This window comes from Hyaena hyaena, unplaced genomic scaffold (assembly GCF_003009895.1).
Source record: "Hyaena hyaena isolate Hyena2069 unplaced genomic scaffold, ASM300989v1 scaffold_262, whole genome shotgun sequence".
NCBI classification, from domain to species: domain Eukaryota; kingdom Metazoa; phylum Chordata; class Mammalia; order Carnivora; family Hyaenidae; genus Hyaena; species Hyaena hyaena.
The window spans coordinates 796940-820090 of record NW_024080895.1 but is presented as its reverse complement, the minus strand read 5'-3'; the positions used below and the strand labels follow the sequence as shown (position 1 = coordinate 820090).

Here is a 23151-nt window from a genome sequence, read left to right as displayed (position 1 = left end):
AAAAAAAAATTTAAAAAAAAAAAGCCAGTTTAGTTGACTATATGTATATCTTTTGATATCAAAATCAGAATAACCATTTTTAGGTAAATAAATTTCTATAACCAGAGATCAATGTTTACGATTCATAATAATCTTCAACGGTATAGTTGTTGGTTGATTCAGCTTCTCCTTCTAGCTATTTTTAAATTTCAGGCTAATGCTCATATCTGAGCTATAAACCTTACCTTCTTTGGAGTTTTTGATAGTGAAACATGGAAGATCACAAAATGATATTTCCTTTTTTCTCAACCAAGACAGTTCTTATTACTCTCGGCAGTAAAATCTATATAATTCAATTCATCTAGCCTTTAGATGAGCAAGTTAGAAGATTAGTTCTAGAAACCTGAGTCAATATGAAGTTCCCAGATGACATAAGATGTGTGGCCTTTATCAAATCCTTCATTCAATGACTGTTCCTGAATTTGCTGCTGGCAGCCACTAGGATTGTGGAGTCTTTGACAGATCAGCTACTTGGAGGTAATCAATGGCCCAGTGACTCGATCCATTGGGAAGGCGCTTACCTTGCAAAGAACATGAACACTCTTTTCCCAAGAGACTCATTCATATTTTCTGTCTCTGGAGTTAAAGCAAAATTTAGAAACTCAATGTTCATTATACTGGCAGCCATCCAAACTGAGATCCCAGGAAGAAACCCACATACAGAGCAGCAGAGAGCCCACAGAGCAGTAAGTCTTGCCCTCCTCTGCCTGTGGTCCTGGGAAGGAGCTTCTTTCCTGAGGAAAACCCCACATTTGGGAATCTTGATGGATCAGAAATCTGTTCCATTTGTACAACATGGATGCGGAAAATGCACCAAAAAGTTTTCACCTTTTGTATTCTCTTCTCTACTCATTTAGGATGTTTTCTTTTTCTTAACACTGCAAAGTATTTCATTAAACATGTCATACACATAGCATTGCTATTGAAAAGAATTTGATAGGACAAATAACACAGGAGTCTGATTAGCCACCCTGTCACTTCTGTTCCCAGCAGAAGTAACCAGCATCGTAGATTTTCAGTGCTGTTACCAGATCAGGAGGCTAAGAAGGAAATGACCGAACTCTGGTAAAAACAGGTTTTCAGTCAGTTTTCTGACTGGCTCTGGTTAATTTGGTTTAAAGCTATTCCTAGTAATTCTGACCAGTCTGCCTTTTTTTTATGACCACGAATAGGCTGAATCCAAGGGATTCACTCATCTAAGGGACTATTTGAGTGTGGTATTGCTGATGACATCTAAAGCCTTTTTTTTAGGGATGAAAAAAGATGAATTTTATCCCAGATATTTCATAAGCCTGACCGATGTGGTGATTTCTCAACGTCTGGACTATGTCTTTCTATTGAGTGGTGGAGTCAAATTAGAATTCTGGAAAGCACAAAGGGAAAAGGCAGGCCAAGGCAACAATGCTTCCATTTGGCAAGAATTGTGCTTCTTCCTTGTGAGAAAACAAAATGCTGTGAGAAAGCCATCTGTGTTTTGAAATAGCATTTTCAAATGCTCAGCAAAAATTCACCAAATTGATTCAATATAGCAACAATCACTTTCCACAATATATTTTCTTGAAATGTTTATACAATTAATATTATTAATGAAAGAAAATGTGTGGAGAATGTTTGTTAAATTGGTTTCTCAATTCTTTCCATAGACCCAATATAGGCTATCGAGTTGTCACAGACAAAGGATTTAATTTTTCACCAGCAGATGAAGCTTTTGTTTGCCAAAAGAAAAACCATTTTCAGATAACCATCTATATCCAAGTTTGGGGAAGTCCAAAATTTGTCAAAACCCAAATGGGCCTAAAGCCAATAGAAATGTTTTACTTGAAAGCTTTTGGGGTAAAGGTAAGTTGTTTATTTAACTCAGTTTAATTAAGCTAATTTAATTAAGTGTTCCAGTTATCTGTTGCTGCATAACAACAACTATTCCTTAAACTTAGCCACCAAAAATATTAACAGTCATCTGTTTGGGTCACAGATGTGCAGGTTGGTTAGGGGTTGGCTCTGACAGTTCGTGTCTGTTCATGTCCTCAGCTGGGCCTGGAATCAGTATCCAAGATGGCTCACTTATATGTCTGTCAAGTTTGGGCTGGCCATTGGCCAGGAGCTCAAATGAGACTGTGGCTGGGAGGCCTTGGCTCTTCTTCACATGGACCTCTCTGTGGGATAGGTTGTGCTGCCTCACAGCATGGTAGATGGGTTCTAAGAATAAATGTTCCAAGACATAGGAAGCGGAAGCTGCTAATTTCTGAAGTCTGAAACTGTCTCAGAAACTGGGAGAACATCACTTCAAACTCCATTTCGATCGTTTTCAGTATATAAATCTTGCACTTTTTTTTTTTTTTTACTAAATGTAATTATTTTATTCTTTTTGACACTGGTACATTTTCAAATGCATCAGATTCAAAGTTTACACCAAATTTCCAAATAGGTCTCTGACTTGAAAAAGCCAAGGAACCATTAATTTAGTCAATGTACCCTTTTTTCCAGTTTAACAGAGGGGAGACTGAGTCACAATAAAGTTACACAGTTCATCCAAGATAAGAGAATAAGAGAGTTGAGTTTAGAATGCAGGTAGGATCATTCTTGAGTGGTCAACAAGTCTTTATTAACTTAATAGCTCAGATCCAGCTTCTCAGCGGGAGGAGCATCCATTATCTGTGTATTTTGTTCTGATTATTAACCTGAGCTTAGACACTGAGTCTCCCAAAATGGGACTTGACTGCTGGACACATCAGCTGCTCTTGCTCCAAACTGAGTTCTTAAACCAAACCAAAGGTAAATACAAATGACAAAAAGCAACAGAACATATTTTTCTGATTATGTAAGTAATATGAATCCATTATGAAAATTTTGAGATGCAATAGAAAACTACAAAGAAAGAGAAAATTCATTCATATTTGGGACCCACCATTTTGTAGTCTAATTTTTTCTGTTATTAAAATTAATCTCAGGGTGCCTGGGTGGCTCAGTCATTTGAGTGTCTGACTATTTCGGTTCAGGTCATGATCCCAAAGTCTCGGGATTGAGCCCGATGTCAGGCTTCTTACTGGGCAGAGAGCCTGCTTAAGATTCTCTCTCTCCCCCTCTGCCCCTCCCACTGGCTCTCTCTGTTTCTAATGAAAAGTTTTTAGAATTAATCTCATATTGTTAGTAGTACATTATGAAAGTAATGTGATATTATTATAGACTCTATAAGATATTGTTTACAAAGATGATAGTTTTTTTTTAAATTTTTTAAAAATGTTTTATTTATTTCTAGGAGAGAGAGAGAGAAGGGGGAGACAGCATGAGCAGGGGAGGGTCAGAGAAAGAGGGAGTCACAGACTGAAACAGGCTCCAGGCTCTGAGCTGGCAGTCAGCACAGAGCCCGATGTGGGGCTCGAACCCACGAACCGTGAGATCATGACCTAAGTGAAAGTCGGACGCTTAACCGACTAAGCCACCCAGGCGCCCCCAAAGATGATAGTTTTTATTGTATAAATGTATCATATTCCTGCATTATTATAAGTTTTGCTTATTTTCAATTTTTTATTGTTAGTCAAACCTCAGTAAACATCCACATATACCTGTCTTTGCATGAGGATACATTCCAGAAGAATTTATACATCAAAGGCACGAACATTCTTAAAACTCTTGATGTAGATTGCCCAGTTGCTTTTCAGAAAAATTGTTATTATGCTAATACCCACAAGCCCTATATGACAAGGCAGGTCTCACTACACCCTTCCCACTATTCATTAAGAGCAAGAAGAGTTTTGTACCAAGTACTGAAAAAAATGCCATTCTCTGTATTTTATTTCTTTTTATTGTTTATTAGTATTTCTTCTTATTGGAATGTAAGCTCTTCAAGGGCTGGGATTTCTGTTAATTTTTCCACTGCTCATATCCAATGTCTCGAGTAATGCCTGGTACATAGCAGGTGCTCTGACATGAATGAATAAATGAATGAATGAATGCACGTATCTATGGAATGAATGGATAAATGAATGAATGAAAGCTTGTATCCTTTGAGCTGCCTTGCTGATGTGTTTTACTCCTGATGTTTTAACCACCTACTAGCTCACACTATAATCACCGTTCACTTGAAGTTTTCTGTTGTCTTGTGTTTTCATTGTTTAGTTTTACAGATGTTTGTTTCTCACCAGTAGCATACTGCTTAAGGTTGGGGCCATTGCCTTATATGTCTTTTCAGTGACTTGTTCCTCCTACCCAGTCCGTATCATGATACCTTGGAAAACTTTTAAAGTACTTGAATGTTCTTTACTAATGAACATTTTTATTAATAAATTTATGTGTTCAGTAACTGATTTACTTTTTCTTATTCCAAACAGGTAGAAGCCACCAATCAAATAATTGCTATCGAACAATCCCAAGCAGATAGAAGCAAAAAGATTTTCAATCCTGTTAAGTAAGAATTTCTTTTCTGAATTCCTTTGTTAATGCTATGGGGAAAAAGACCTATTGCCCAATATATTTTGTTTATTAAAACTGAATCCCACTGACCATATGATTTCACTTACATGTGGAATCTAAAGAACAAAATAAATGAACAAACAAACAAACAGAAAGCAGAAACATACCTATAAATACAGAGAATAAACTGATGGTTGCCAGAGGGGAGGGCTTGGGTTATGGGCGATTGGGTGAAGGGATGTAGGAGATACAGGCTTCTAGTTATAGAATGAGGAAGTCCCGGGGATGAAAGGCACAGCATGGAGAATACAGTCAGTGTTATTGTGATAGTGTTGTGTAGTAGCTACAGATGCGGTGAGCAGAGCCTAAGTATAGAGATGTCCAATTGCTATGTTGTACACCTGAAACAAATGTAACATTATATATCAACTCTATGTGAATAAAAAAAGTAATAAAGAATTAAAATGAATCCCATTGCAGAAACTGCATTGGTAATAAGATGTTAATATTATGAGTACATGCTTATCAACAAAAATAAATAGGTAAAACGCATTGAAATAATTTCAAACAAACTCTTGTAAAAAGCTCCATTTTTAAGTCATTATTTTTATCACCCTTTATTACTGACACCCTTGCTAACTACCTGGGTTCCTTGACACAGATTATGATTAGATCTTTCTTTTAAGTTATGCTATGCTTACAATTCATTTTTTCTAATTTTTTAAAGCTGTTTTTAAAATTTTTTAAAAATGTTTTATTTATTTTTGAGGCACGGAGAGACAGAACATGAGCAGGTAAGGGGCAGAGAGAGAGGGAGACACAGAATCTGAAGCAGGTTCCAGGTTCTGAGCTGTTAGCGACAGAGCCTGACACAGGGCTCGAACTCACAAGCTGTGAGATCATGACCTGAGCTGAAGTCAGTCGCGTCGGGCTCGAACTCACAAGCTGTGAGATCATGACCTGAGCTGAAGTCAGTCGCTTAACCGACTGAGCCACCCAGGCGCCCCTAAAGCTATGTTGATAGATTGCCTAATGAGTTCCAAAATGGAAAGCACACAGCCCTGGGATTATCCCAAGCAACATGGCAGTCCAAGGTGAGCCTTCGTCCTGTGGAATGACTTGGAGTGTGATTTGCTTTTCAATTATTTGTCTGGGAGGTAGTTGACACATCTCAGTGTTCTGCCCCTGAGGCACTCCCCTTCAGGGTGGAAAGAAAATGGTCCTGCTGCCTGGAGAGAGGAGGCAGGAACCTGGCCTGACCCTCACGTGGGAGCCATGTGTACAAACACAGCAGTAAAGTTGTCTGGTGTATCTGGTTCTCCCTCTCCCGCCCAGGCAGTCTGGGTGTGGTCTTCCTTAGGGGCCAGGGCAGGAGGGGGAAATATGTGAAGGGGATACAAAGGAGTTCGTGAGAAACCTCGAGAAATTGCTCATCAGGAGGCAGCTCTAGCAACAGTGGCAGAGGCACACATGAAATGTCTTTTCTCCCCATTGTGGAGTTAAAAGAACCCATATGTGGTACAGGGAGCATACTGCCCTTATGAGTCAGAAACTCCAGGCTGGAGCTTCTGCTGAATGAGCATATCTTACTTTTCAAGAATTATTCCCTGGCAGCCATTCCAGACCATGTTGGGGGGAGTTTATTAAAAACCAGTGACTGACATACTTGAGACTCTCAGAATGAGTTAGATATGACCAAGGAGTCTACATTCTCTTACAGTCTCTTGGTATTTCTGTTGTTTGTTTTAGAATTGACCTGCTGGCTGACCAGGTCACCAAAATCACACTGGGCCGGTTACACTTCAGTGAAACTACAGCAAATAATATGAGGAAGAAGGGAAAACCAAATCCTGACCAGAGGTACAGGCATCCCTGTGTATGCCCCACGGTGGCCGGCTACTTGATCGGACTGGCTAGTGCTCTCCAGAGGCCTCTCTGATCTTCCTGGTCACACCAGGCTGCCTTTGGCCACTTCCCCCTTCTTGACTCTTCCTGTTTATTAACACATCTCCCTTACCCTTAGGTGTCTTTCCTTATCCATGCTCATCTCCCACAGTGCCTTCTTTCCTGTCCAACCCCAGATCTGTTTGCCTTCATGCCCTCCATGATTCTCTAGAGTGACCACATGTTTATGCCTCACTGCCGTCTAGGGGTTGAGGACCAACTGCTCTGCTCAAGCCTGTGTGGTGGTCACTAGTGTAAAGCCCCGAGTCCTGGAGTTCTGCTCTAGCTTCTTTTTGATTAAAAAACAAAAGGAACTTGCAGTGATGATTTACACCTATGGTTCTCATAGTGCGGCCCCGGGTGAGCAGAGACTGTGTTGCCAAGACGCTTGTTAGAAGTGTCCAGTCTCTCAGGCCTCACTGAAGATCTACAGAATCAAAAGCTCTGGAGTGGGGACCAATAATTTGTATTTTAATAAATTCTCCAGTTGACTTTGATGCATATTCAAGTTTGGGATCATTGGTTTTAGAACATATGCTTTGGAGTTAGAAAAAAACTGAGTTTGAAATTTGATACTGCCATTTACTAGCCGGATGACCTTGAGCATGCAATTTAACCCTCTGAGACTCATTTTCCCATTCTCTAAAATGGGGACAATGTTCATATCCTATGCCAACAGGGTTGTTTTGGGGTTCTAAATGATATACTATAGATCACCTGCTTAGCTCAGTGTATGACACATTTTGAAGACTCAGATAATGGTTAATAATTATAACGAAAATAACACTTATTACTATTACTGTGTTATTTTAGAAATAGGGGAGAACTCTTACTTTCTAGGGAGGTGTTGCAGAGGAAGTTGGCAAGGTTTTTTCATGTGGTTCTTAAAGCAAAAGCTCCTCTTATAGGGATAGTTTTATTTTGACTTTCAAAAAAAAATGATCCGATATTAAAAATGCCTCATCAGTGTTACACATGAAGAAGCTTTTGAAATAACATTGATGAAAACCGCATTGGGAGCAACTGGAGCACAGGGTCCAGGTGTTTGACTAAGTCACGGCATGAAGGTCTACAGTGCACATGGCCTAGAACAGATGAGGGGGAAGGGCCCCGTGTGGTTGAGCAAGCCCTGCTGTGACAGGGTAGGTAGCGGGGGTAGCTCTCAGCAAAGGGACCTCTAAGGTGGTGCCTGTTATGCATTTGTTTGTGAGCAGTGCTGTGCTGTGGGGCTTGCAGAACAGCTCACACATACCTCAGACTGGGAAAGGGTGGACCCAGAACAATCCTGAGTGAATCCACTGCTATTCCATCTCACAGGAGGGGCAGCTGACAGCAGAGTAGAAAATCTTTAAATACGCAAACCTACCTAGGTAAATTCACTGTTGATGAACTGTTGTATGGCATTTGATTGCACAAATTATGTCTGTTTCCTTATGCGTTGGCATTGATCTGCTGTTTTTGACTTAGATACTTCATGTTGGTGGTTGGACTGTATGCCGCTAACCAAGATCAGTTCTATCTGTTGTCTGCCCACATCTCTGAACGGATCATTGTAAGGGTAAGGTTCAGTTCTTTAATCTTTCTGAATCCCACCTGCTTTTCTCATCTGAAGTAGAATTTGCATTTTCATTGGCATGCTTGAAGTATGTGGTTTCCCCACTGATGGTAGTAATAGCGGATATTATTATTTAGTTTTCAAATAATTCTCTCAACCAGGAGAATTTTTGTCTGCCAGAGGTCATTTGGCAATGTCTGCAAACATGTTTTTGGTGGTCACAACTGGGGTGCTCCTGGCATCTAGTGGGTACAAGTTGGGGATACTGCTCAATCCCTTACAATGAACAAGAAAGCCCCCACGACAAAGAGTTACCCTTTCAAAATGTCAGTAGTGCCGCAGCTGTGAAACCCTGGCTTAAATGCTACGTTCCTGAATCATTTATATATGACGTCATTTTAACTTGTGTCACATTTACATTACCTTCTTTACATGCAGAGGAACTGAGGCTCAAGGAGGAGAGAAACTCATCGTGATTGAACAGCTTGTGAATGATGGAGCCCAGGTTACAACCTAATTCTCTCTAATCCCACAGCCCACAGGGTGGGGAGAGTAGTTAAGAAGGCATTTCATACCCAAAGGTGATTGGTGACCCCAGGAGCATCCGGGCCCCTGCCTAGCACAGAGTGATGGTTCAGCACGTTTTGCTGAATGAATGATTGGTCACAGCTGTGGACAGGCATCTTGGCAGCCACAAAAGCATAAAACTGTTGGCAGCTGGAGATGCAGCTGTGTGAGGCCAGGCTGGCCACCAGGGAGAATGCCAGGGGCATAAGGTAAACGGGTCACCACCGGCCTGGCCGCCGGGGAGGAGCTGACCTGTGACACGAGTAGGGCATGTGAAGTCCAACAGGAAAAATCGTTCAGTGTGGGCATGACCACATATGTGGCTGTGACTCTTAGGCCTGGGGACCAGATCTGCCTATTTGGGAAAATGAGTCTTTCCTCTCTTGCCTCAAGCTGTTCTGAAACAAAGGGCCCTCTGTGTAATTCTTTTAATCAATTAAAACTAATAAGCCACCTACAAGTGGAAACCCTTTAAACTGCATCTCAAACTTTTAGTGGGGGTGAAGTAATGATGGAAATGAGGTAAAACACTTGTGTCCAGATGTTCCAGGGTAAGGGCTGGGCTACGTGCCTGCCGTTTTTGTGGGACCTGATCTAATCTGTGGCAAACAAGGTGCCGCTGGAGCAAAGGCAGATGGGACCCTTTTGTGTGGTCATGGAGTAGGGGCAGTGGGGTTGGGGGGGCGGTCTTTGACACCTCTCCTGATGCAATCTGGGATTGCTGTGCTGCACTAACAAGTGTGATTTTAAAGTAAAGTCACTTATTGTTTCTGTTTTTTCAGAGGGAGGAATAAAGACAGATAATGCCATTGTTTTCGGAGTTAGCATAGATTAGATCTCATGAAAGTGTTGCTTTCAGCTGGGAAACTCATGCTTGAGTCTGGCAGTCTGCTAGTCACCTGCATACCTTGAATAATTTACCTGGTGTCAGGTCTCTCCATTTCCTGCTGGCAGCTCTGTACTCTGGCTCCTGGAAGTCCACACAGCACCAGTATGAAAGAGAGAGAGAGAGAGAGAGGGAGAGAGTCTGATGTTCTGTTTCCAGAACTCTGTTAATTGGTGCCTCCCTGTATCCAAAACACAATGATAATTTAACTCATGATGGTAATTTTGAGAAGGTGTTTCTGCAATTTATATTTGTTATGAATACTAAAATACATTAAATTATACTTAGTGTAGATTGGGTGTCATGTCATTCACTAAATTTTTATTTTTAAAAAGTGATCGCCTTCCAGATTTGATTGCTTTCTTCCAGCCATAATTTTTAGTGAGAGAGAACGCACTATTTTAGAAGTGTGCTGGGCAACACAAGGGTTATCCTAACAACAATGAGAAGAAGAAGAATGGTAGTAGTGCAAACCGTTCTCTCCCTCCCCCAAACTGGAAATAGCTCAGTGATACTATTTTACTCTGACCACAAATGCAGAAGTGAAAATGAATGCACTTTTGAATCTGTTTAATTGTTGAACGTTGAAACCAACCAAGAGAAAAAAACCGAACTTCAGAAATGATGTTTGGGGCAGCTGGGTGGCTCAGTTGGTTGAACGTCTGACTCTTGTTCTCAGCTCAGGTCTTGATCTCAGGGTCATGAGTTCAAGCCCCACATTGGGCTCCACACTGGGCATGAAGCCTACTTATAAAAGAAGAAAGGAAAAAGAAAAAAGAACTGGTGATATGTTTGAATCAGTGAGTTTTCAAAATGTCCACAGAACACATTTCCTGACCCTAAGTTTCTAGAGCGCTCTATATAGGTATATGCCTTGAACATATATATATATATATGATGAACATATATGATGAACATATATATATATATATATATATATATATATATATGATTAGATAGAGCACAGACCAGCTTACCTTCTCTAAAAAAGCCAGATGTGCCCTCCTAGGTCATGGCCGGGGTCTGTTAATTTGAGCTCCAGAATAAAGGAAGAAAAATTTGACAACTGAAGATGTTATAAGAGCAGATGGCATTATATGGAGAACTGCAAATTGCACTGAGAAAATCCAGGTTCATTTTGAGGCCTAAGAATCATTCTTCCCAATAGCAGAGATTAACATAAAGGGCAAATGTATGAGTCTTGGACTAGATGAGTTTCAGGCCTCCAGGAGGGGCTCAGGAGACCATGCCTGTTAGAATTCTCCTTGGGGAGAGAATGGTGGGCACGATCCAGTAATTGTTCACCTGGGTTTGTCAATCAGAGCAGCGTTAGAAATATGTTATGGTCCTGTAGTGTAAATTGACCAATTTCATGGAAATTAAGGTTTACTCCAAGGACAGATTTCTTTCCCAGGTCTTTGTTTTTGGGGGCATTCTGCAGTGGAGTTCCTTCACATTCTCCCTGTTAATGACTAGGTTTTCATTCAGCTCCACTTTCCTTCTAAAACATGTAATTAAACCTGGTTTGGAGTGCTGTGTTGTAAGCAGGAGGGATGATTGCTTTTGTCTGCCCTTCAAAGGCGCACTGGGGTTTCCTAGTTTTGAAAACTAATACATTATTCCAGTTTCTTTTCCAGAAGAATAAAAATGGGCATATCCCCAAGAAGTCCCCTTTACTGCCCTGCAAACTGTACTGCCCCAAGATGGGGAACCAGCAAACAGGGGCAGGGAAAACAAAAGAAATAGTGCAGCTGCAGGGATGGAGAGGGATGGGCATAGAGCAAATCCATCCCAGGGCCCATCTCCATTGCCACCAGCCCTTTTCCACAAACCCCCTTCCCTCCCCCAACACACACACACACACACACACACCTTTTCTGGAGTTCAGATGAATTTTTTATTTACCCAGAGGAATCCATGTGTGGAGCGATGTCCATTTCACCCTGTAGCTGGGATTCAGCTTTTTGGTTACTATGGAAGAGATAACCCGACCAGGAGTGTATGGCACAAAGAGTCCCCTGGAGAGTAGAACAGAGATACTGGGGTCCCTCTGCCACACTTGTTGTTTTTTAAAATGTTTACTTATTTTGAGAGAAAGAGAGAGACAGAGAATTTGAGCAGGGGAGGGACAGGGAGAGAGAGAGAGGGAATCCCAGTCAGGCTCCACATTGTCAGCGCAGAGCCTGATGCAGGTCTCAAACTCATGAACTGTGAGATCATGACCTGAACTGAAATCAGTAGTTGGACACCTAACCAACTGAGCCACGCGGGCGCCCCCACAGCTTTTGATTCAGTAGGTTGAATATACATTTCTGACAAGTTTCCAGGAGATGCTGATGCTGCTGACTGCTGACCTTTGGACCACATGTTGAGTAGCACTGGTAGGGAGCATTTCTAGGCCCATTTTCCATAGCACTTTCAAAAGATACAAAAATCGATTTGTTATGAACGGCCTTCCTCAACTCAGCCTCTCCTATTATGCTCTTTGTCTGCTGCTTTCAAAGCCCAAACAAAGCAAAGCAAAGAAATTCCAGCTTTCCATTCCAAATTCAGAACAAATCTCAAATTACTATTAATTGCTATTTCCTATTCCAAGCACCTGCAGAGGGCGCCATTTACATTTTACTCAGTGATTGGCGCTCCCTGGCAGAATTCCGCAACTTTGCCACTGTGTTGCTGAGGAGAGCAGATTAAATGAATACAGGCATATTTCAGGCTCCAGACCAAACCTTTTAGAGATGGTGGAGGGTCCCGCCTCGATGTTCATGGCTGCTGACTGATGATTGGGGCAGTTGCTGAAGGTGGGGGTGGCTGTGACAATTTCTTAAAATAAGACAACAATGAAGTTTGCCACATCAATTGATTCTTCCTCTTATGAATAGTCCCTTATAGCATGTGATGCTGTGTGACGGCATTTTACCCGCTATAGAACTTCTTTCAAAATTGGGGCCAGTCCTATGAAACCCTGTCACTTTACCAAATAAGTTTATGTCATATTCTAAATCTTCCGTTGTCGTTTCAACAATCTCCACAGCATCTACACCAAAAGTAGATTCCACCTCAAGAGACAAATTTCTTTGCTCATGCATAAGAAGCAACTCTCAATGAACGTTTTAGCAAAAGATTTCAGCAGTTCATCATCTCTTCAGGCTCTACTTTTCATTCGGTTCTCTTGCTGTTTCTACCACATCTGCAGTTACTTCTTCTGCTAAAATCTTGAACCTCTCAAAGTCATCCATGACAATTGGAATCAACTTCTTCCAACTCCTTTATGAATATTTCCAACTTTTCCCATGAATCAGGAATGTTCATGGGGCACCTGGGTGGCTCAGTCAGTTAAGTGTCCAACTTCAGCTCAGGTCATGATCTCACGGTTCTTGGGGTCAAGTCCCGCATCAGACTCTGTGCTGATAGCTTGCTCAGAGCCTAGAGCCTGAGCTTCCCTCAGGCTGTGATTCCCTCTCTCTGACCCTCCCTTGTTTTCTCTCTCTCTCTCTCTCTCAGAAGTAAATAAATAAATAAATAAAATTTAAAAAAAATTAAAGGAATGTTCATAGTGGCATCTGGAATGGTGAATCCTAGGGGCACCCATCTGGCTGACTCAGTCAGGAGAGCATGTGGTTCTTGATCTTAGGGTTGTGACTTCCAGTCCCACATTAGGCATGGAGCCTACTTAAAACAAAAATAAAATATAGAATGGTGAATCTTTTACAGAAGGTTTTCAATTTACTTTGCTTAGATCCATCAGAGAAATCACTGTCTATGGCAGCTGTAACCTTATGAAATATATTTCTTAAATAACAAGACTTGAAGGTCAAAATTACTCCTTGACCCATGGGATGCAGAATAGATGTTGTGTTAACAGGCATTAAAACAATGTTAATCTCATTGTACATCTCCATCAGAGCTCTTGGATGACCAGGTACTTTGTCAATAAGCAGTCATATTTTGAAAGGAATCTCTTTTTCTGAGCAGTAAGTCTCAACAGTGGGCTTAAAATATTCAGTAAACCATGTTGCAAACAGATATGCTGGCATCCAGGGTTTGTTCCATTTGTAGAGCCCAGGCAGAGAAGATTTAGGGTAACTTTTTAAAAAAATGTATATTTTTAATGTTTATTTTTGAGAGAGAGAGAAAGCACAAGTGGGGGTAGGGCAAGGAGAGAGAAGGAGACAGAGAATCTGAAGCAGGCTGCAGGCTCTGAGCTATCAGTACAGAGCCTGATGCAGGGCTCGAATTGATGAATGGTGAGATCATGACCTGAGCCAAAGTTGGATGCTTAACTGACTGAGCCACCCAGGCACCCTGACTTAGGGTAACTTTTAAGGGCCTGAGGCTTTTTGGAATGGTCAGTGAGCACTGGCTTCAACACAAAGTCAGCACGTCCTTTGAAGTTGTGAAGCTAAGGCATTGGCTTCTCTCTAGCTACAAAAGTCCTAGATGGCATCTTCTTCCAATATAAGACTATTTCATCTACATTAAAAATCTGTTGCTTAGTGAAGCCATCATCAGTGATTATCCAGATCTCCTGGAGAACTTGCTGCAGCTTCTGTATCAGTACTTGCTGCTTCACTTTGCACTTTTATGTTATACATATGGCGTTTCCCCTTAAACTTGAACCAACCTCTGCTAGCTTTAACTTCTCTTCTGCAGCTCCCTCACTTCTTTCAGCCTTCATGGAATTGAAAAATTAGGGCCTTGTGCAGGATTAGGCTCTGGCTTAAGGAAATGTTGTGGTTGGTTTGATCTTCTATCCAGACCTCTAAATCTTTCTCCACATCAGCAATAAGGCTGTTTCACTTTCTTATCATTCGTGTGCTCACTGGAGTAGCACTTTTAATTTCCTTTGCATTCCCAACTTGGCTATCTGGTGCCAGAGGCCCACCTTTCAGCCTATCTTGGCTTCCAACATGCCTTTCTCACTAAGCTTAATCGTTTCTAGCTTATGATGTAAAGTGAGAAACATGTGTCTCTTCCTTTTACTTCGGTACTTAGATACCATTGTAGGGTTATTAATTGGCTTACTTTTAATATTGTTGGTCTCAAGGAATAGGGAGGGCTGAGGAGACAGAGAGATGGGGAAATGGCTAGTTGGTGAACAGTCAGAATAATACACATAACGTATTGATTAAGTTATTCCATCTTATATGGGCATGGTTTGTGGCTCTCCATTATAATAGTAATAGCAAAGATCACTTATTACCATAATACATGTAATAATAATAAAATTAAAATGTTGGAAATATTGCGAGAATTGTGGCAGAGACATGAAATGAGCAGATGCTGTGACATCCATAGGCTATGGTGCAGACAGACTTGCTTGATGCAGAGTTGCTATAAACCTTCCATTCGTAAAAAAAAAAAAATGTACCAGCTGTGAAGTGTAATAAACCAAAGCTTAATAAAAGGAGATATGCCTGTATTGGTTGGACAGCAGTTGTTATGCACAGCAGTGTGTTAAGGATAATTTGAGATTATTCCTCCTCATTTTTGCAAAGTATTCACATATATGTGATTTCAGAAAATTCCCACCAACACTGTGAGATATATAAAGAAGTCGTTATTATCTTTATTCTTCAAATAAAAAAGCCAGTACAGAAGGTTAAGTGACTGCCCCAAGATCACGCAGCCAGTTTGTGTCATGACATAGATTAAAATGTTCAGGTTTTCCCTACATATATGAGGCTGTGGGATAAATAAGGAAAGTATTTTGGAGACTTTAATTCATTTCAGTGTTTGATATCAATGAACGGTGTCATGATGTTCCATATGGGAACACAACTTCATAATACCAGAAAGAGCTAGTATATTACAGTTTGTTTTGATACATTAAGACTGTGAATACCAAAGGAGGTGGAAAAAAGCTCATAGATTTTATGACATTTCCCATTACCAATGAAAAGGACTCCTCAAAAGGTCTGTATATTTAGAAAATTGCAGATATGGGGCCCTTTCCCAAAGGATCTGAACATATTTTAAGGTCTGAGTTTTCATCTGATGAAAGTCAAGTGAGATTGTTATAATTGTTCCAAAAAATTGAATCTACTTAATCTGCTGTTCCAACATGATACCAAGTTTATGATAATAATTATCCCAAAGCTCATTAAGAAAAAAAAAATCCATCACTGTCTATTTTGTTTCCTTGTAGTGCCTCGTTATGTTCGGAGTAGAGCAAAATGCATCAACATCTATTTGGTACACCTTTGGACTTAGTTGATTGTTTGCTATGATAGGATCTGGGTCAAAGCCAATTTGCCATTCACAGCCCAGGGGGCTCTAGGGACTGTGCAGCAAAGCTCTTTAAGTGAATTGACACAAAATGATGTTCAAAGTTGTTACTTCTATTCTTTTTCTGCTTTTGTCAATTGAATGTCAATGGTTGAATCTTCCAAGCTGCTCAGGGTTCAGACAAGTGAGAATGAAAACCTTGAAGATACCTACTTGTGCTTTATCTGAACCCAAACTAAGAACTAAACTTGATGGGCTTTTTTTATTATTATTATTATTTTAAAATCAGTAGCACATGCTTGTGGCAAAAACATTGAAACAATACCAAGAGATTGTATGTTGAACAGTGAATCTCCTTCCCAGACCAGTTTCCCCACCTCCCAGTTCCTGGCCTTGAAGAAACCACTGTTACTGGTGCCTCACATATTCTCCGGAGAGAATTTGCAATGCTCCCTGCAATGCTGAGTTTGCAATGCTCCCTGGGCTGCCCAGAAAGGCAGAAAGTGAAGACATTGCATTAGTGTCGACTTTTTAGATAATCAGGGGCTATAGTGCGTGTCTGAATTTGTGACAGCCTGCCTCAAACACACAAAAGTTTCTCATTTAGAAGAATAGGCCATCATTTTAAAAACATTAATTCTGTTGTGAGGCTTTGGAGGGATTCAGAGATCCCTGCTTAGGCTATTTGGAAATATGTTCAGCAGCCACATGAGGTGGGGAGGAGGCAAGGCAGTAGAGTGAAGAATTCCTCAGCAAAGAATTTCACTTAAGAGTAAAATCTCCAGAACTTTGTCTAATCTCAATAGTTTCACTTGTATTCTCATTGAAGACTGCCCTTGGCCAGGGCTACCTCTGATAGGAAAAGTCAGAATCATTATTTAATAATTAAAGGAAGTATACGTCCAGCTCCAGAATTTACTAGCTTTGTGGCCTTGGGCACAGAGTCTTTTTGATATCTGTAAAATGAGGAGAATGGTACACATCTCATAGAATGGGGGTATGCACTAGACGCAACAAATGTAGCTATTGTTATCCTTTTTCTTTTAAAAAAAAAAAAATGTTTAACGTTTCCTGTCAATTGCTTGTCAATTGCATATGAAATCATAAATATTAAAGTGTTTTAAAACTATAAAAGGACTAGCTTAATGCAAAGTATTTTTATTATCTGGGCTTTAATAAACTCATAGTATCTTCTGATGTAAGGTTCTGGTTTTAAATCCTTATCATTGTTATCATTGCTGAAAAGGTTGTTTTGCAACTAGACATCCCAAACCATGGCATTCTGAGGTCCTGCTTGTGGGGAGTAGAGCAGTTAGGGGCTCTCCTGGTGCCACAGTTATTTGGATACCTCAGAATGTCCCATCCAATATATGATTCTCAGGTGAAAGACTTACATAACATTGTTTTCCTCTGCTCTGAGGAAACAAACAATCATCTGTTTGCTACTGTAACTTCAATGGTAACATCGTTCTGTATTTTTTCCAGGCCTCTAACCCTGGGCAGTTTGACAATGACAGTGATGCATTATGGCAGCGAGGACAAGTTCCAGAATCTGTTGTTTGTCATGGTCGAGTGGGAATCAATACAGATGCGCCGGATGAAGCCCTGGTCGTCTGTGGCAACGCGAAAGTGATGGGGACAATTATGCATCCCTCTGACAGCAGGGCAAAGCAGAATATCCAGGAGGTGAGCACAGGGCAGGCCTTGGGTGCCTCTGCTGACACCTGAGTCAGGTGTGACTCAGGTGTGAGTCAGGTGGGCACTCCTGGACTCTGACACACGTCGCACAGAGCATCTCTACATGTCGTCTGTTAATAGGGGATGAACATAATGCATAACGGTTGTGAGTGTTGGAGCCAACAGGCATCTCTGCTGAAAGGGTAACATAGCCCCTACCCAGGAGAATAGATTCACCTGCCAGGAGCAGTGGGCAGTGATAGCATAGCACTGGCTTCCCAAGCAGAAGTCTCTGAGCTGTTTTCCATGGGCCATTGCCCTTCCTTCCACACATTGTCAGCCGTTGGAGTTTGCCTTTTCCTTTCTGTCTCCAAATGCCCATCTCCCTGTTCATCTTCTGGGCACTCTCTCAGTCCAGTCCCTGCCTGTATTTCTCCTGGACCCCCAGTCTCTCCCTCCCAGAGTCCCAAGGACCAGCCCTGTCAGCCATTCTCTTCCCCATTCATTGTTTTTCTCTGAGGAGTAGTTGGAGACACTCCTCTTCCCCCACCCCTCGCCTCCACGAGGTCAAGCCCATCACCTGAAGCTCAGGGCCAAGACCTTCTCACTCTGTGGAGAGACAGTCACCCAGTGGAAGGCAGAAATCAAGCTTAAAAATCAGGCGGTGCTTCACTTTGGGCTCGCCCTGAGCAAAACAACTCCACCCCAACCCAGTGCCTTCATCGTATGATGGAAATGGTGCATCTCTGCTTGACCCCTTTACTTGTTTTGACCCATTGAGATAAGAAGTACTGAATCACCTTGGAAAGTCACAACTGCCATGAAGACATTAGGTTTAAGATGTGAATCCCTTAGCCAGAGCACTCCTGGTTTGAGCTCTTCCATCCTTGAAATCTGTTTCCCATTTCCTGCTTCTCCCACTTCCCCACCTTCTCACTCACACTGCTGTTCCTATAAGCATTTTTGAGGTTGTCCAGAATTGTGTTTTTAACCTCCTTCCCTTATTCTTTTTTAGCGAATAGGAGACACAATCTGTAAATCATTGGTCATTCTTCCAGACTGCATTCCTTTCCCAGTGCAAATCTGCACTGGTTTTTCTAAACCGGCCAAGGAATGTCCTCCTTTGCTGAGTGCATTCCAAAGAATGGTTGTAATTGTAGACTTTTATACTGATTGCAAAGCTGTGGTTCATGTTCGAAGAGCTGTGACCTACTAGCCCGATGGGAACTCTTAGGGCTAGAAAGTTCTCACGTACGTTTCCTGATTCCAGTCCCAGATATTGTGCTTTTTTGGCTTTTAGAAAGAGATAAACTGTCTGTGTTTCAGATCACGCCAACTCAAACTTATTTTTGCAATTGGCTATACAATACCAGGTCTTATCTAAATGCAAATGGAAGATAACAAGCTGGGAAAGTCCCCCACAACTCGTCCCACTACCGCTACCGTTAGGCTTTCCCCCGAATCCACTTACCAGATGTCTTCTGTTGGTGCCCCTTGTCTGAAGAAAACATATTGTCTTAAAATAACAAGCTTCCCTAGAACTTCTCAAATCCCTTCCACGACACCTTCTTGTATAAATAAAATGTCACCCCAATCCAGGCTCCCAGTGTAGAATTCCTGTATCCCCCGGCTGCTCACGGCAGCATGATGGAAGGGTTCTAGTCCCAGTTCTGGCAAGAACTGGCACAGGGACCTTGGCCCAGAGATGTTCTATGCTTCTGTTTATTCTTCTGTGAACAGAGAAAGCTCACTCCTGTTAAGGGCTTCTTCTAAGCTCATGTACGTGAAGCATTCTTTAGCGGGACAAATAGATATTATCATTATTTACTTCTATAATACACAAATTATATGTAATTCATTTATTAACTTCTTTCATATCAATATATTTGTTCTTAATAGGCCTATCCACATTTGTGAAATATAAGTCTCTAGAAACCTTATTGTAGAGGCTGCTTTTAGGCCACAGACTTGAGTGATGGAATGTAGGAAGGGCTCACAGGGACCAGCATGCTGAACACAGACAGGCCCATCAGACGACGCACCTCAGAATATCCATAGGCCTTAAGTAACCAATGGGCTACTTACAATCAGATGTGGTTACCAAAAGAAGTCCATACATCCCCATGCCTCCTCATCTTCCCCATCTAAATACAGCCCCCATCCACTACCTCATTGCAGACAGCCTTTCCCTCACTGTCCTGCCCGCCACTCCTGTTGTGGTATATTTAGTATACTTCTGTCTCCTTTGTTCTGCCTTGGGTGAATTTTTTCATAGCCTGTGCTGCCAGCTTCCACCCAATCGAGTCACTGCACATTTGGGGGCCCGCATCCAATGACGAGAGACACACTTATCAGTCCTGTTCACCATTACAGACAAAAGAGATGATGGTAACACTGATGATGGGGCTGACAGATGTGTGAACTTCATCTTCACCTCCTGACTCAGTTTGTCCGACTTTTAAGAATAGCCATTCCTCCAAATGCTCTGGGAAGTGGATCCTTGGTTAATCTGATTATAAGCATAGGACTGGAGGCAATTTCTCATTCTTAAAGGATGCATGGTAACCAGAGCTGGGTTCTGAGCTCTGATGAGCTGTTGCAAAACAGTGGCCAACACAATTGCCCGGTACTGTGATGATGGGGAGAAATGAATATAAGTTGCTTCCTTGCCCTGGCTCTGTGCCTCCTCACTCAGGGCAACAGAGGCTGTTTTGTAGGTATTAAGCACGTGAGCACTCTGCATAGAGAGTCCTCGTGGAGATCCCTGTACTCATATGGACACGTAGACAAGACACAGAGAAGATAAAGCAAATGAGATTGAACCCCATGCCCCGGAAGCACTGGGAAAATGAGGTTGGCCTTGAAGAGGAGCAGCCTAACTTCTGACACTGTTTCCTGTTGAGACTACAGACTGCAGAAGGAAAGGCAGCTCTTTCAGTGAAAACAGCAAAATTAGGGTGGAGATGATATTCTGGAAAACAGAGGAGCATGAAAATCATCAAGGCCAATGCAAAAAAGTGAGGAAGCTGAAATTGGAATGCATCAGTGAAATTCTATGATGAAGGCTGAAAATAAGGCTACAAGAGATTCAAAAATAAAAACCGGGAAAGAAATCAGTTAAGATTCAATGCTCCAAGGGCCAGGAGCCAAATGAAGAAATTCCTCAAATTGGGGTGAGCCAGTGTTACTCAAGCTTTTCCTGATGCGAGACTAATAGTCTAGGCTGTGGCCAGATGGTGGATAACAAGATCTCCCTCCCTGAACCAACTGTGGAGGCCCATAGGCAAGAATGACTTTTCTGTGGTGCACTTCTGGGGTTAATGATAGAGAAGCCTTGGGCGTGAGGCAGCATGACCATGATGGCTATCTACATTCAGGGTCAAAACTTTCCAAAATTGCTGTGGGCAAGATTGTAGCAGACACCTGAGTTCAGCTTCTAGCTTCTTACTCAACCCACACTGATGAGCAAGGTGTGATGTTAAGTGTTGGCCAGTGTTTGGTTCCTGGAGGAGGATTCTGAGAAGGCATAGATAGCCCTTGCCTCGAGGGCTTTCCCTGGGTCAAGTGTACACATAGGAAGCGTGTGGTATGGGCAGTTTATATTTAGCTTTGGTACGTCTACAGCCCCACATTAGAAACCAGAAGAGCATTTTCTTACAGAAACGTCATAGAAGGAGTTTAGATCCCCAAACCAACCATCAGAATATTCTTCAGCCAAAAATCTCTCTGAAGCACAATGGTAATTAGACCATCAATCCCACACTTTGCTTTGTCCCGCAATATGCCTTCAGGGGAAAATGTATTAAAGGATCCAGCTTAGTCACCAGGGGTCATGTTCCCTCTGTGTAGCTTGGACAGCCTCAGTGAGGACACAGTCTCCTCTGCTTCTTGTCGGTAGCAAAGGTCACCCGTGAGGGCTTGTGTAGGAACCACAGGGATAATGAAAAGTAGGCAAAGCAGCCACAGGACTCCCAAGGGTGCAGGGAATGGGGAACTGGGTGGGGCCTAGCTAGCACAAGGCCAGTCCACACTGGCTCCTGATTGACAGGGATTGTTCTACTGTTTCACTGCCTTCACTCTTTCATGCTGCCTTCTTTCATTGAAGGTTTAGGGTGTTTGTAACATGTGATACACTCTGCTGGGCACTCCAAAGGTCCTGAGATCAACTAGATGTGAGCCTTGCCCTCAAAGATAGAACTTAAAAAAAAAAATCTAAACTCTGAGTAAGAAATATTCATTACATCTCCAATGCCTAGGACAGCACCTAGCACACAGTAGCTGCTCACTAAATATTTGCTGAATGAAGGGGCTCACAGAGAGAGCTGTGTGCACAGGGCAATGTGAGATTGTGACTGCTCCTTCTTAGCATGGCCTGCAAGGCCCTGTCTACTCTGGCCATAATCATTACAGTCTAGTAATGCCAAACTCTGCCCCGGTTGTGCAGACATCATTCAGGGAACTGACTCCCTTGGGGTTTTACTCACGGTGTACATTCCACCTTGCATCCCGGTCTCAATCTCACCCTTTCCGTCCCTTCTCCCTACCCTGCATCTTTCCCTAACTCCTATCTTAAATTTAGTTTTATTAGGTTTATTTATTAAATTGTTAGTTTAACAAATGTTAGTTGAGTATCAACTACATGCAAGGAACTGTACTAGAAACTGGTAATAAAGTGGTGAACAGAATATCATGGCCTTAAATATGTCCTCACTCTCATGAGATGTATATCCTATAGGGAAGACAGATAATGAAGGTGACACAACTTTGTCTGGTGATACTTTTGATTAGTGCTACGAAGAAAAACAACAGCTCCCATTAGCACGTAAGGTGAAGGGACCCTTCCTAGTGTTGGAAATCAAGAAACACTTCCCTGGTGAAAGGATGTTTAAGTTGGGGGAGGAGAAGGTAGGAATGGGAAGGAAAAGCTTTTGAAGCTGGAAGATGCCCTGAGCCAAAGGCCTGAAGTGAAAGGAACAGAACTAGTTTGAAGATCAAAATAAGCCAAGATCTCAGTGGGACTTTGCCATCTCTAGGAAGCCTTCCTTTATGCTCCCCTAGGAATATTTTGGGGTTTTCCTTGAAGCTGCCAAATTCTCTATCCATAATTCCATTTTCACCCTGCATTTCTCACATTGTAATATGTGATGGGTCTGCCTATCTAGTCCACAAACATTAAAAAAAAATATTTTTATTGAGAGTGAGAGAGACAGAGTGTGAGTGGGAGAGAGGCAGAGAGAGGAGGAGACATAGAATCCGAAGCAGGCTCCAGCCTCTGAGCTGTCAGTACAGAGCCTGTCATGGGCTCAAACCTGCACACCATGAGATCATGACCTGAGCTGAAGTTGGAGGCTTAACTGACTGAGCCATCCAGGCATCCCACAAACATTTTTTAAAAATTTTATTTAATAAGTTTAAATTTTAGGAAACTTGGAATGTGTAATCCCATAGAAACAGTATGCTACAAAGTCAGGACAATTAGAAAACCCATTTATTCATTTTCATTTTATTTTTAACCGACTGAGCCACCCAGGCACCCTTATCCTTCATTTTATTTTTAAAATTTTCTTAATTTTTATTTTGTTTATTTATGTTTTATGTGAATATAGTTTACACACAATGTTACATTAGTTTTGGGTGTACAACATAGTGATTCAATGACTCTGTGTGTTATGCTATTATCGTCACAAGTATAGCCACCATACAATGCTATCACAACTCCAGTGACTATATTCCCTGTGCTGTACCTTTTATTCCCATGACTTCATTCCATAACTAGAAGCCTGCATCTTTTAAAAAAATTTTTTTAACATTTATTCATTTTTGAGAGACAGAGTTTGAGAATGAG

At 41.7% G+C, this 23151-nt stretch overlaps 1 protein-coding gene across 1 annotated transcript in view; it reads left to right on the top strand.

Moving 5' to 3' along the window:
- The window catches only part of MYRFL (myelin regulatory factor like), a 132456-nt gene that overhangs the window by 65913 nt on the left and 43392 nt on the right, over positions 1–23151 (top strand). Inside the window, exons 7-11 of the mRNA XM_039245608.1 lie at positions 1683–1878; positions 4368–4444; positions 6199–6309; positions 7861–7951; positions 17115–17315. Of these exons, the coding sequence (XP_039101539.1) occupies positions 1683–1878; positions 4368–4444; positions 6199–6309; positions 7861–7951; positions 17115–17315 (676 nt within the window). The remainder of the gene's footprint in view (positions 1–1682; positions 1879–4367; positions 4445–6198; positions 6310–7860; positions 7952–17114; positions 17316–23151) is intronic.